This window comes from Mobula birostris, chromosome 9 (assembly GCF_030028105.1).
Source record: "Mobula birostris isolate sMobBir1 chromosome 9, sMobBir1.hap1, whole genome shotgun sequence".
NCBI classification, from domain to species: Eukaryota; Metazoa; Chordata; class Chondrichthyes; order Myliobatiformes; family Myliobatidae; genus Mobula; species Mobula birostris.
The window spans coordinates 152,486,070-152,498,875 of record NC_092378.1 but is presented as its reverse complement, the minus strand read 5'-3'; the positions used below and the strand labels follow the sequence as shown (position 1 = coordinate 152,498,875).

Below are 12,806 nucleotides of genomic sequence, written 5' to 3'. Positions count from 1 at the left end.
CCCTGTACTAAAACAACTTCTTGGGCATTTGGAGTTGGACTTGCTGCCAATGGGTTTTGCTTTTGACCAAGCTGTTCAGGGTAGACATAGGAACAAAATTAGGCCATTCAGCCCATCAAGTGAGTTCTGCCATTCCATCACGGCTGATTTATTATCCCTCTCAACCCCATTCCCCTCCTTCTCCCTGTAACTTTTGACACTCTTATTAATCAAGAACCTATTGATCTCCTCTTTAAATATACCCAATGACTTGCTGTCCACAGCCGTCTGTGATAATGAATTCCACAGATTCACCACCCTCTGGCCGAAGAAATTTCTCCTCATCTCTGTTAATATGGTTAAATTTGGTATGTGGGAAGATGGATGGTGAGGTTCATGCCTTTGATTTCTCCCCACCCCCCAACCCTCTTCCACTCATTGACTGTTATAGTTTCCATCTAAACTCCAAGAGGGAGGTACAGGAGCCTGAAGACACACACTCAGTGTTTCAGAAACAATTTCTTCCCTTCCACCATCAGATTTCTGAATGGATAATGAACCCTTGGATACTCCCTCACTATATGTTTGCTCTTATTATGACTATTTATTTAATATATAGATATATATTTCAATATTTTATTGTAATTTATTGTTTATTTTATGTACTGCACTGTACTACAACTGCAAAATAATAAATTTCATGAGAGATGTTAGTGATAATAAGCCTGATTGTGATTCGGAACTAGTTAGTGGCTTGTGATGTTGTCCTTGTACCTTTTCACTATCCCTTGGTGGCATCATGTTGCTGAAAATTGAACGCTTGCTATAGTTTAGAAAGTTATTCCTGTTAATGATGATTAAATATAATGAATGCTTATCAATAAATTGGGGCCTGCCATTCCAGTTTATTGTAAACTCAAGATGAAGATTATTTTATTTCAGTTCTTTAGTCTGGCTATTGGTTACCCTTGTTCACTATTAGAACAGCTGGAAAGAGGTCTGAAGTATTGTTTAATGAGGAACATTAAAAAGCTTGCATACTGTTCACACAGATCAGATCATTACAACTGTGCATTGAGGCAGAACAAAGTAAAACAATAACAGAATGCAGAATAAAGTGTAGTCGCTACAGAAAGTGCAGTGCAGGTAGACAATATGATGCAAGATCATAACTAGGTAGATTGTGAGGTCAAAGTCCACCTTATTGTACGAGGTCTGATAACATAGTGTAGAGGCTGTCTTTGAACCTGGTGGTCTATGCTTTCAGGCTTTTGCATCTTGTGTCTGATGGGAAGGGGGTGAAGAGGGAATGTCCAGGGCGGGAGGGATCACTTCACTTCACTGGTTTACTGAGCCTATGAAATGCATCTGCTCACTGTTGGAGGAACTAAGCACGGACTAAGGCTGGAACAGCATATGCCAGATCCCCCTGCAGCCCTGTACAGAGTGCTGTTGTGCAGAGGAGCAGTGTGATGTGGATCTGACTTCCAAAAGCAAAGTGTGGGTTCACGAGAACTTCTCCCAAAAACAATTATGACATCTTTTTATATATCAAACCTGTTTAAAAATTTGAAATTGAACGCTTGGTCTTTCTCTTTCAGCCCTTTGGCCGTGGTGCCATGCGGGAATGCTACCGAACGTAAGTTCCGCTCTTATTTTTTCTTGTCGTAGAACTAGATTGGGAAACACCAGGGATGCCTGGGTAGGAACATGAGCCTCCAAATTCCCCACCATAACTCATCACTCTTCCTTCTGGAGGTGCATTTAAATTATGTATGAAATGTGGTGGCAGAGAGAATTAGAATTTTTTCCCCCAGAGGAATATTGGTAATTAATACAGAGGTAGGGTTGATCCAATCTTCAATCTTCCTTTTCTCCATAATAGGACTTAATCAAAGATGAATTGCTCTGTAACACATACAGAATTCTGGAGGAACTCAGCAGGTCAGGCATTATCTGTGGAAATGAATAAACAGTCAATTTTCATGCAAAGACCCGTCATTAGGATAGTCTTGATGAAGAGTCTCGGCCTGAAATATCGACTGTTTATTCATTTCCTTAGATGCTACCTCACCTGCTGCATTCCTCGAGCATTTAGTGTGTGTTACTCTGGATTTCCAGCATCTGCAGAGTCTCTTGTGTTTATGATTTATTTAAAAAACCTCCGGTTTTAAATTGTCATGTATTTTATTTATTTAGAGGTACAGTGTGGTAACAGGCCCAGTGAGCCCACACTGCTCAATTACACCCATGTTACCAATTAGTTACTAACCTCTACATCTTTGGAATGTGGGAGGAAACCATAGCACCGGCAGGGGAACCCAGCCACGTGGTCACAGGAAGACCATACAAACACCACACAAGCAGCCTGGTCGCTGGTGCTGTAATAGCATCAGGCTAACTGCTATGTTACCATGTTGTACCAAAGATTTCCCTGACATTTTCCTGCTGCTGTCTTAAAGGAGTTTGTATGTTCTCCCTGTGACCGCTTGGGTTTCCACTGGGTGCTTTGGTTTCCTCCCACATTCCAAAGACATACTGGTTAGGGTCAGTAAATTGTGGGCATGTTATGTTGGTGCTGGAAGCATTGTGACACTTGCAGGCTGCCCCCAGCATATCCCTGGACTGTGTTGGTTATTGACACAAATGTCACATTTCACTATATTTTTTGATGTACATGTGAAGACAAGTAAAGCTAATCTTTGATCTCTGAGTAATTAATTTACTCATCTGATGCACCACTGAACAGTACAGTCCTGGAAACCTCCAGACAGAAACAATTCTGTGTTGGTTGATGGTTTCTTTTGAGTTGTTGGTGGGACCATTATAGTCAAGTTCATTGTCCCCTGCTTGTGTGGTATCTGAGATGTCAGACTCCTGGTTTGCCCCTAAATCAACATCAAAGTGGAGTTCATTGTCACCTGCATAAGTCCATGTAAGAATGCTTACAAAGAAAAACTTACCTGCAGCAGCATCACAGGCACATTGCGTCAGATAAACAGCGTTCATAAGAAATAAAACATAAATTATAAACAATTTTTACAGGAAAGAACACAATTGGTTTAATTGTGTATCCAGGTACAGTGGGAAAACTTATTTCTGCATACCATCCATACAGATTATTTCATTACAACAGTGCATTGATGTAGTACAAGGTAAAACAATAACAGAATGTACAATAATGTGTTACAGTTGTAGAGAAAATGCAGTGCAGGTAGACTGAAAGGTGCATGCAAGATGGATTGTGAGGTCAAGAGTCCATCTTATTGTGCTGGAGGCCCACTGAATAGCTTCTGACAGTGGGATAAAAACTGTCCTTGAGCCTTAGTGGTACATCCTTTTGGGCTTTTGTACTTTCTGATGGGAGGGGAAGTAGAGAGAATGTCTGGGGTAGGTAGGGTCTTTGATAATGACTGCTTTACTGGGGCAGCAAAAGTAATCGAAGGGGTCATAGTGTTGCTATACTGCAGTGATTGGGGTTATACCAATTAGTTCAAGAACTGAATGGTTGAAGAGCAGTTGCTGTTCCTGAACCTGGTGGTGTGGAACTTCAGGCTCCTCTACCTCCTGCCTGGTGGTAGTCCTGAGAAAATGGCAAGGCCCGGATGTTGGGTATCTTAAATTATGGATGTGGCCTTCTTAAGGGAAGTGACTGGTGTTGCTCCTCCCAGTGGTGGGAAGGGATGTGCCCCTGACATATTGGGCAGAGTCCACCACTCTCTGCCGCGTCTTCTGTCCCTGCACAGTCAAACTTGCATACCAGACCATGATGCAACCAGTTAGGATACTTTCAACAGTAAGTGCAAAGAGCTGGGAACACACAACACAGTAACAGAGGGGAGTTGGTTAAGAATAAATTGTGCATGCAATAACTGCTGATATTTTAAAGTTTTTCTTCAAGTTCGATAGAATTACTATGGCATACTATCACAGGAGAAATTGCCTGATCAAATGAGCTCTCCATTTGTCACCTTCTGCCCCATTTCCCATGCCCTATCACATTTCTATTTTAGTCCTGTTTGCAAATCTATTTTGGATTAATGTTTGTGTGGGATCTGGCAAGAGCTTGAGTTGATGTGATGAGATGCTAGGATTGGGATGAGTCCCCAATGAGATCACTGGTTTCTCATTCTTCTTTCTGGATTCATTGATGTCTACAGTGTTGTAACATGACTAAAATGCTCAACACCAAGAGAACTGGGCTAAGTTAGATCACAGAACTGAATACCATGTTAGTGTAATTCTGTTGAACAAACTCTGGGTAGATTACTCTACTTGATGAACCTAATTTTGGGCCCCTTGTCTAAAGAGTGTGTTGGAGAAAGTCCAGAGGAGGTTCATGAAAATGATCCTGGGAATAAGGCAGTTAATGTATGAGGAGCATTTGAATGCTCTGGGCCTGTACTCACTGGAGTTTAGAAGAATGAGGGGTATTTCATTGAAAAGTTCCAAATATTGAAAAACCTAGATAGAGTGGACGTGGAGAAGTTGTTTCCAATAGGGGAGGGTCTAGGACCAGAAGGCACAACCTCATAATAGAAGGACGTCCCTTTAGAACAGAGACGAGGAAGAATTTCTTTAGCCAGATAGAGGTGAATCTGTGAAATTCATTGCCACAGATAGATGTGGAGGCCAAGTAATTGGGTATATTTAAAATGGAGGTTGATGAGTTCTTGATTAGTAAGGACGTCAAAGGTTATGCGGAGAAGTCAGGAAAAAAATGGGGTTGAGAGAAATCAGCCATGATGGAATGGCGGAGAGAACTAGATGGGCAAAATGGTCTAATTCTGCTCCTGTGTCTTATTGTCTTATGGTCTAATCCATCAATCAGTTTGTACTGTGGCTGATCCTGATCTTGGCTCCATCTACCCAGAGCTTTGTCAACAGAAATCAGAGGTCCATCAACCAGTACTCATCTGAGGATCAGAGGTGGCGAGGGTCAGTAAGTTTAAATTCCCGGATGTCACTATCTCAGAGGACTTGTCCTGGACCCATTGTATAAAGGTAATTGCAAAGAAAGCGGGGCAGCTTCACTAGGAGTCTGCGGAGAAGTCATTACAAACCTTGACTAACTTCTGTAGATGTGCGGTGGAAAGTGTGATGATTGGGCTGCATTACGGTCTGGCACAGGAAAACCAATGCCTTTGGAAAATCCTACAAAAGATAGTGGATTTGGCCTAGTATAGTACAGGTAAAGCCCTCCCAACTATTGAGCACATTTACATGAAATTCTGTCATAGAAAAGCAGCATCCACCATCAGAGATTCTCACCACTCAGGCGATGCTTTTTCCTCGCTGCTGCCGTCAAGTAGAAGGTACTAGAGCTTCAGGACTCATACCACCAGGTTCAAGAACAGTTACTACCCCTCAACCATCAGGCTCTTGAACAAAAGAGGATATCTACACTGATCTATTGAGATATTCCCACAACCAATGATCTCACTTCGAGGACTCTTTATCTTATCTCATGCTCTCATTATCTTCTATGCTCTTGCTCTTTCACTGATCCTGTTTACAGTTACTGTTCGAGAGATCTGCCGAGTATGCCCGCAGGAAAAAGTCTCAGGGTTGTATGTGGTGACACGTATGTACCCTGATAATAAATTTTACTTTGAACTTTTTGAACTTTGAAGTCAATTCACGTGGTCATTCAGTTCTGTGATCTAACATAGTCCAGCTGTCTTGGTGTTGAGAGGATTATGTAAGTTAGGACACTTAATGAATCCATGAGGATTTGGAAGCCTGTAATCTCGAAGGGTTGAGAGACTCTTCAGACATTAGGCAGGACATCTTCCCAGCTGGTGTGTTTGTCAGCTGTGTACATTCACAGCCAGGGATAGTTCGGTGTTACTAAAAACAGCAGAAAACCTTAGTGTACTGTACTCCAGAACACTCAAACAGGAGACCTTGTGTTCAATACCCCTACTGCCATTTTTCTACAGGAAATGCTGTTATATTTTTTTACCTATTCAACCCATGCTTCTCAATGGTTTTGTTTATATAGATTGCACACAATCTTTGCTTGGCAGCTCAGCCTAAGAAGTAGGGGGAAAGTTCAATCCAAGTGGCAGGTGTGTGGAACGTCCTGCCAGGGGTGGGGGTAGAGGCAGATACATTAGGAACACTTGATAGAAAAATGGAGGGCAAGTAGGAGGGAAGCATTAGATTGATCTCAGAGTAGGTTAAAAAGTTGCAACAGGCCCTGTACTGTGCTGTAGTGTTCTATGTTCTCTGAATCTTTATATGTGACTCTGAGTGTGTGCTTCTGCATCACTGCAACAGGACAGAGATTGGGCTTCTCTCTGTGCCACTTGGCACAGATACTGCAGTGAGATTTTCATTGGTGAGATTGTACTCAGCAAGGAGTCGAGTATTTTGGAAGGGGTGGACCAGGGAATGTGTTTGGGGGAGAGGGAACGGGGTTGCTAGGGAAGGGGAGAGTGTTGGCAGGGGGTGGGGAGGGGTTTGATTTGGGTGGTGGGGGTGAGTGAAGTGCAGAAACTACTCCAGAGAGCTGGGATGTTTGTGGTAATTGTGGGTTATGATCTATTCATCTCAGGAGCTTGGTGGCTCGATAGGGATTTTTAGTTGCTGGTCGGTTAATTTTGATGTCTGTTGTGCTCAACAGGAAGAAACTTTCAAACTTCACTCGTCACCAGCAGTGGAAGTCTGCCTCCAATTATGTTGCAAAGCGTTACATAGACTCTGTGGATCGAGATGTGTACTTCGAGGACGTGCGACTCCAAATGGAGACAAAGCTGTGGGGCGAGGAGTACAGCAGACACAAGCCTCCCAAACAGGTGGAGTGGTCAGTAGGACTGTAAATGTAAAGCACAGGAACAGCAGGGGTTACTCTTATTTGTCAAGCCTAATCCATCACTCAGTTTGTGTAGTGGCTGATCTAGATCTTGGCTTCATCTAACTCAAGCTCACTCAATAGAAATCCAAACGAGAACATCTGTCAATTCCCTGAAATTCTAGCAACACACACGGAATGCTGGAGGAACTCAGCAGGCCAGGCCGCATCTATGGAAAAGAGTATACAGTAGATGTTTCAGGCCAAGACCCTCCATTGGGACTGGAGAAAAAAAATGATCAGAATTAGAAGCTGGGGGGAGGGGAGGAAGAAACGCAAGGTGATAGGCGAAACTGGGGGTGAGGGGTGAAGTAAAGAGCTAGGAAGTTGATTGTTGAAAGAGATACAGAGCTGGAGAAGGGGGAATCTGATAGGAGAGGACAGAAGGCCATGGAAGAAAGAAAAGAAGGAGGAGCACCAGAGGGAGGTGATAGGCAGGGAAGGAGATAAGGTGAGAGAAGGAAAAGGGAATGGTGAAGGGGGGGAGGGGTGGGAACATTACCGGAAGTTTGCAAAATTGATGTTCATGCCATCGGGTGGGAGGGTATCCAGACGGAATATAAGGTGTTACTCCTCCAACCTGAGTGTGGCCTCGTCGCGATAGTAGATGAGGCCATGGATTGACATGTCAGAATAGAAATGGGAAGTGGAATTAAAATAGAAATCTACTTCACTTTATTTGTTACATGTACATTGAAACATTGAATCAGTGAAATGCGTCATTAGCATCGATGAACAAGTATGAGGATGTGCAGGGGGCCAAGTGTCGCCATGCTTCTGGTGCCAACAGAGCATGCCCACAACTTGCTCACTAACCCTAATCTGTACGTCTTTGGACTGTGGTAGGAAACTGGAGCACTCGGAGGAAACCCATGCAGTCAGTGGGAGAACATACAAACTCTTCACAGATGAGCAGGAATTGAACCTGGGTTGCTGGCACTGTAAAGCATTGTGCTGACCACTACGCTTTCGTGCCCCTCTTAAGGAATTCAAATATTTGGAGATGGATTATGTTAACGTGCTGCCCCCACAGGTTTTATGATCTAACTGCCCCATTTCTCTTGGTGTTGAGAGGTTTAGGCAAGTTAGCACAGTGTAGACACTAATAAGTCCATAAAGAAGAATTAGGAACCTGTAATCTCATTGGGAACTTCAAATAAAATCACAAGCTGTATTTACAGTCAGCAGTAATGACCTTGAATGTCTGTTTTATTCAGCTCTGCATCTCTTCCTGAGCTGACAGCTGTTGTTGGACTGCAGGATTAACAGCTCACGTGTCACTAAGTTTAACTGGGAATCATTGAAACCATAAGTCATAGCAGCAGAATTGACCATTCAGCCCATCAAGGCTGCTCTGCCACCATCGCCAATTTATTATCCCTCTCAATGCCATTCCCCTGCCTTCTTCCCATGGCATTTGACACCATTACTAATCAAGAACCTATCAATCACTGTTGTAAATATACCCAGTGACTTGGCCTCCACAGATTCATTACCCTCAGGCTAAAGAAATTTCTCCTCGTTTAAAAAGTAAAAAGGAAGTGGAATTTCAGCCAGTGAAGGGAGTGAGTGAACGAGGGATCAGCCCAGCATTTGCTTGGAGGACATCTGAGCAGAGCACAGGTGATGAGAGTTGACAGAAGAAGACAAGGTCTGACCACCAGGTAGCTGCAGGAGTCCTGAGAAGCAGAGTGTGTCTTTATAGGGTAAAGTGTCTGATGTCAGTGGTGCAGCAGCAAATAGGGATAGTGGTGGGAAAGGGCTATGATGTTTGCCTTTTCGAAAGTATCATGAAAGTTATGGCCTCAACTTGTTCAAAAAAGACATTGTCCATTTGTGTCCTTGATGTTAGGTGGACATCATGCAAATGTGTATTTTGGAGATGAAGAACAGACCTGGGAAACCTCTGTACCATCTAGAACACTACATCGAGGGCAAATACATCAAATACAACTCCAACTCGGGCTTTGTGAGGGACGAAAACTTTCGCCTCACTCCACAGGTGAGCATTCCTACCGTATTTACAGGGCATTTGGACAGCTGCATAGATGGGAATGGGCCCAATGCAGGCTAATTGGACTAGATCAGACAAGTTGGGCCAAAGTTCAAGATTGTTTAATGTCATTTCCAGTACACAAGCGTAAAGGAGAACAAAATAATTGTTACTCCAGATCCGATGCAGCACAAAAGACACAATAAGATAAAGAACACAATAACTTAAAAAAAACAATAAATATAAATACACAAGCTACCTTGTATACGTAGATTGATTGTATGTCCCTAAGGTAACGCTGGGCTCAGGAATAAGGTGACTGACAGGAAATGATAAAGTAGTGGTGGTTAGGGGTGTGGAGGGGTGGGTTAGTGGGTGGAGGGGTTGATCAGTCTTACTGCTTGGGGAAAGTAACTGGTTTTGAGCATGATGGTCCTGGTGTGGATGCGACGTAGTCTCCTCCCTAATGGGAGTGGGACCAACAGCCAATGAGCAGGGTGGGTGGAACCTTTCAAGGGATGGAAGGTTACAGTTCCAGTGCTGATAAATAGGATCAATATAGGTGGTTACTTGACAGTCTGATGGGTCACTTAGTGTACAAAAGTGAGTTACCACAGGATTCCCAGCTTCTGGCCTACCCCATTTAACTTTCATAGTGTGCTTAAGAATGGTATTGTGCGTCTTTGTGTTTTCACTGGTGCATTCACCCTGTGATATCAATGGCCAAGTAGTACTGTAGTGTTTTGACAATCATGTAAGTTTTGAACCATGCACTGAAATCAAACCACTGTTTCTTTCTGTCTCTCTTCATTTCTCTCTTTATACCCCCCCCGCCATTTCTCTTCCCTCTGTTCACAGTTCAAAGTAAATTTATTATCAAAGTATGTGTATGTCACCATACAACCCTGAGATTCATTTTCTTGAGAGAATCACAGTAGAACAAAGAAGTTCAATAGAATCCTTGAAAACCTACACACAAGGACTGACAAATGATCAATGTGCAAAAGACAAACTGTGTATGACAGTGATAAATAATTCTCTCTTTCTTTGTCACTGACTTTAGGCATTTAGTCATTTCACCTTTGAACGCTCGGCGCACCAGCTGATAGTGGTGGATATCCAAGGAGTGGGTGACCTGTACACAGACCCTCAGATCCACACGTCCAGTGGCACAGACTTTGGAGATGGCAACTTGGGTAATGTCTTGTATGTTAGAGCCTAAATGTATCTGTGACTGATCTAATCAATTGTGAATCTTAGCTTTGGAAGGATGTGTAGAATTTCTTAAATATAAGGTTATAGGATTAAACAAAACAATAGAAGTTAGTGGTTTAGAAACACCCCCTGCAGATGACAAAGGATACATAGGAGCACAGTTAGGCCATTAGGCCCATCAAGTCTGCTCCACCATTCAGTGATGGCTGATTCATTTTCCTTCTCATCCCCATTCTCATGCCTTCTCCCCATAACCTTTGACGTCCTGACTAATCAAGAACCTATCAATCTCTGCTTTACATGTACCCACTGACTTAGCCTAAACAGCTGTCTGTGAATTCCACAGATTCACCTCCCTCTCAGCTCCTCCTTAACTCTATTCTAAAGTGACATTCTCTTTTTCAGAGGCCGTGCTAGGATGGGCTCAATCCTGCTAAGAGCTCGGATTTCTGCTGGGCTCTTGGTAGGAGAACTGAGTCCATCCTGGGGCTCCACACCTCAGGAAGGACGCTAAGTTCCTTCAGAGGAGACTTATCAGATTAATTCCCAAGAAGTGATGGAGAATATGGGGCCACTTCTTGCACCCAAGCAGGATGAATGGGAGTTCTGCCGGAGGTCAGTGTTTGGTCATTTACGGCTCCATCAAACATCAGCGAGCATGCCCATGCTCCGCCACCATATCCCACCAGCCTCGAGGCTGTTCCATCGCTGGGCAGACTGTCGACTTGGCACACGCTCTGCCACCATATCCCACCAGCCTCGAGGCTGTTCCATCGCTGGGCAGACTGTCGACTTGGTGCACGCTCTGCCACCATATCCCACCAGCCTCGAGGCTGTTCCATCGCTGGGCAGACTGTCGAATTGGAGTGTGGGTTAGACCATGGATACCCTGGAGAGCTGTGCTGTGCACTGCCGGACCAAACCGTGGCTTGCACCAACTTTCCAATTTCCACCGTAGGTGTGCGAGGGATGGCGTTGTTCTTTCACTCTCATGCCTGCAACAGCATTTGCAAGACAATGGGGCTTACTCCGTTCGATCTGTCGCAGAAGGAAATGGCAGCATTGGAGCATGCACAGAATTTACTGGTTAGTGTCTTGTGTTATCGCTGTAGTGTATTGCACACCCCCATCTGATGCCTGGACCCTCGGGTTAGATTGCTCTTTCACATGTGACACAGGCCCTCTTACATGATTGCACTTGGATGACAGTTACACCCCAAAGATGGTCACTTTCATCAGTCAGAGCAGTGGGTCGACTGGCTATTTTCTCCACATTGGCCCTTGGTCTATCACTGGCAAAGCCCTCCCCACTGAGTGCATTTACAAGTAGCACATCCACAAGGAAGTAGCATTCATCATCAAGGACCCCCACCATCCAGGCCATGCTCTCTTCTCGCTACTACCATCAAGCAGAAGGTAAAGAAGCCTTAGGTGCCACACCACTAGGTTCAAGAACAGTTACTATCCTATAACCATCAGCATGGATATCTTCACTCACCCCAAATCTGAAAAGATTGCCCAATCTACAGACTTGCTTTCAGGAACTTGACGATTCATGTTCACAGTATTGTTATTTTTCATTTGCACAATTTTGACTTCTTTTGCACATTGGTTGTCAGCCTTTGTTTATGTATAATTTTTCATAAATTCTATCGTGTTTCTTTCTTGTAAATTCCTTCAAGAAAGTGAATCTCAAGGTAGTACAGAGTGACACATATGTACTTTGATAATAAAATAATTTGACTTTGGGTTCTGAGATTAATCTTAGTCTCCGTACCAAAGTACCGTAGAGATGTGAGAATATCTCCACTCTGGCCATTAAGCATCACCCAGAGTGTCTTGTGGAGTTGCCACACAGTGGTTTTATCCACTAAAATGAACTTGAGCCTAATTACTAATACTAGGGGGCATAATTTAAAGGTAGTTAGAGGAAAGTATGGGGGGGGGGGTTGTGGAGGGATGTCAGAGGTAGGTTTATTTACACACAGGGTGGTAGGTGTGTGGAATGCCCAGCCTGGAGCGGTGGTAGAGGCAGATATATTAAGAGTTTCTTAAATGTCACTAATGTTTCTGCCCTTTACCACCATAATTGGCAGCAAGTTCCACACGCTCACTAGTGTGTGTGTTCATGTTCATGTTCTCTGAGATCCCCTGTATACAATCCTACCATCAGCTTCTTGAGTGGATTATTCCGTGGAGCATGGGGAAGGGGGGAGATTTGATAGAGGTATGCAAAATTGAGAGGTATAGGTGGGGTAAATGCAAGCAGCCTTTTGCCAGTGTGGTTGAGCAGCAGTGAGTGTGTACTTTATTGCTTGGTGCAAGATGAGCAGAAACTCTGGCAGCATTCTGATTATTTGCCTTCTGTATTTTCCTCTCCACTGTGTCTTTGGTTCAGAAAACAGCAAAGACTGTCCTTCGAGGCAGTGAGGAAGTGTGCGGCAGCAATAGGGTAAGGACGCTGTCTGGCTCCAGACCTCCTATCCTCCGTCGCCTCTCTGAGAACTCTGGAGATGAAAACGTGAGTGACAGCCCATTCGACTCCCTCCCCTGCTCACCCTCACCCTATTGGAGTCCGAAGGAAGACATGCTGGGCAAATCTCCTATGGGTAATCCAGCCTCCTCACGTATACTTGTTCAGCTGGTTCAGCGTGGGCAGTCTTTGCCCCAGGGTTATAGTTTGCTCAGGAGCACAATCTGTTGAGCTGTGTAATTGAGGATATTAGGGTTGGGATACAGGTCAGCCCATTCTAACTATAAACA

At 43.9% G+C, this 12,806-nt stretch overlaps 1 protein-coding gene across 4 annotated transcripts in view; it reads left to right on the top strand.

The window, feature by feature from the left end:
* The window catches only part of eef2k (eukaryotic elongation factor 2 kinase), a 66,272-nt gene that overhangs the window by 33,344 nt on the left and 20,122 nt on the right, over positions 1-12,806 (top strand). For 2 of the 4 annotated variants that reach the window (XM_072269169.1, XM_072269168.1), the window contains 6 exons: positions 1,581-1,618; positions 6,608-6,779; positions 8,688-8,837; positions 9,892-10,024; positions 11,002-11,129; positions 12,442-12,652. In XM_072269169.1, the coding sequence (XP_072125270.1) occupies positions 1,581-1,618; positions 6,608-6,779; positions 8,688-8,837; positions 9,892-10,024; positions 11,002-11,129; positions 12,442-12,652 (832 nt within the window). Of the gene's footprint in view, positions 1-1,580; positions 1,619-6,607; positions 6,788-8,687; positions 8,838-9,891; positions 10,025-11,001; positions 11,130-12,441; positions 12,653-12,806 lie in introns of all 4 variants that reach the window. The other 2 variants (XM_072269171.1, XM_072269170.1) reach the window with 2 other exon arrangements.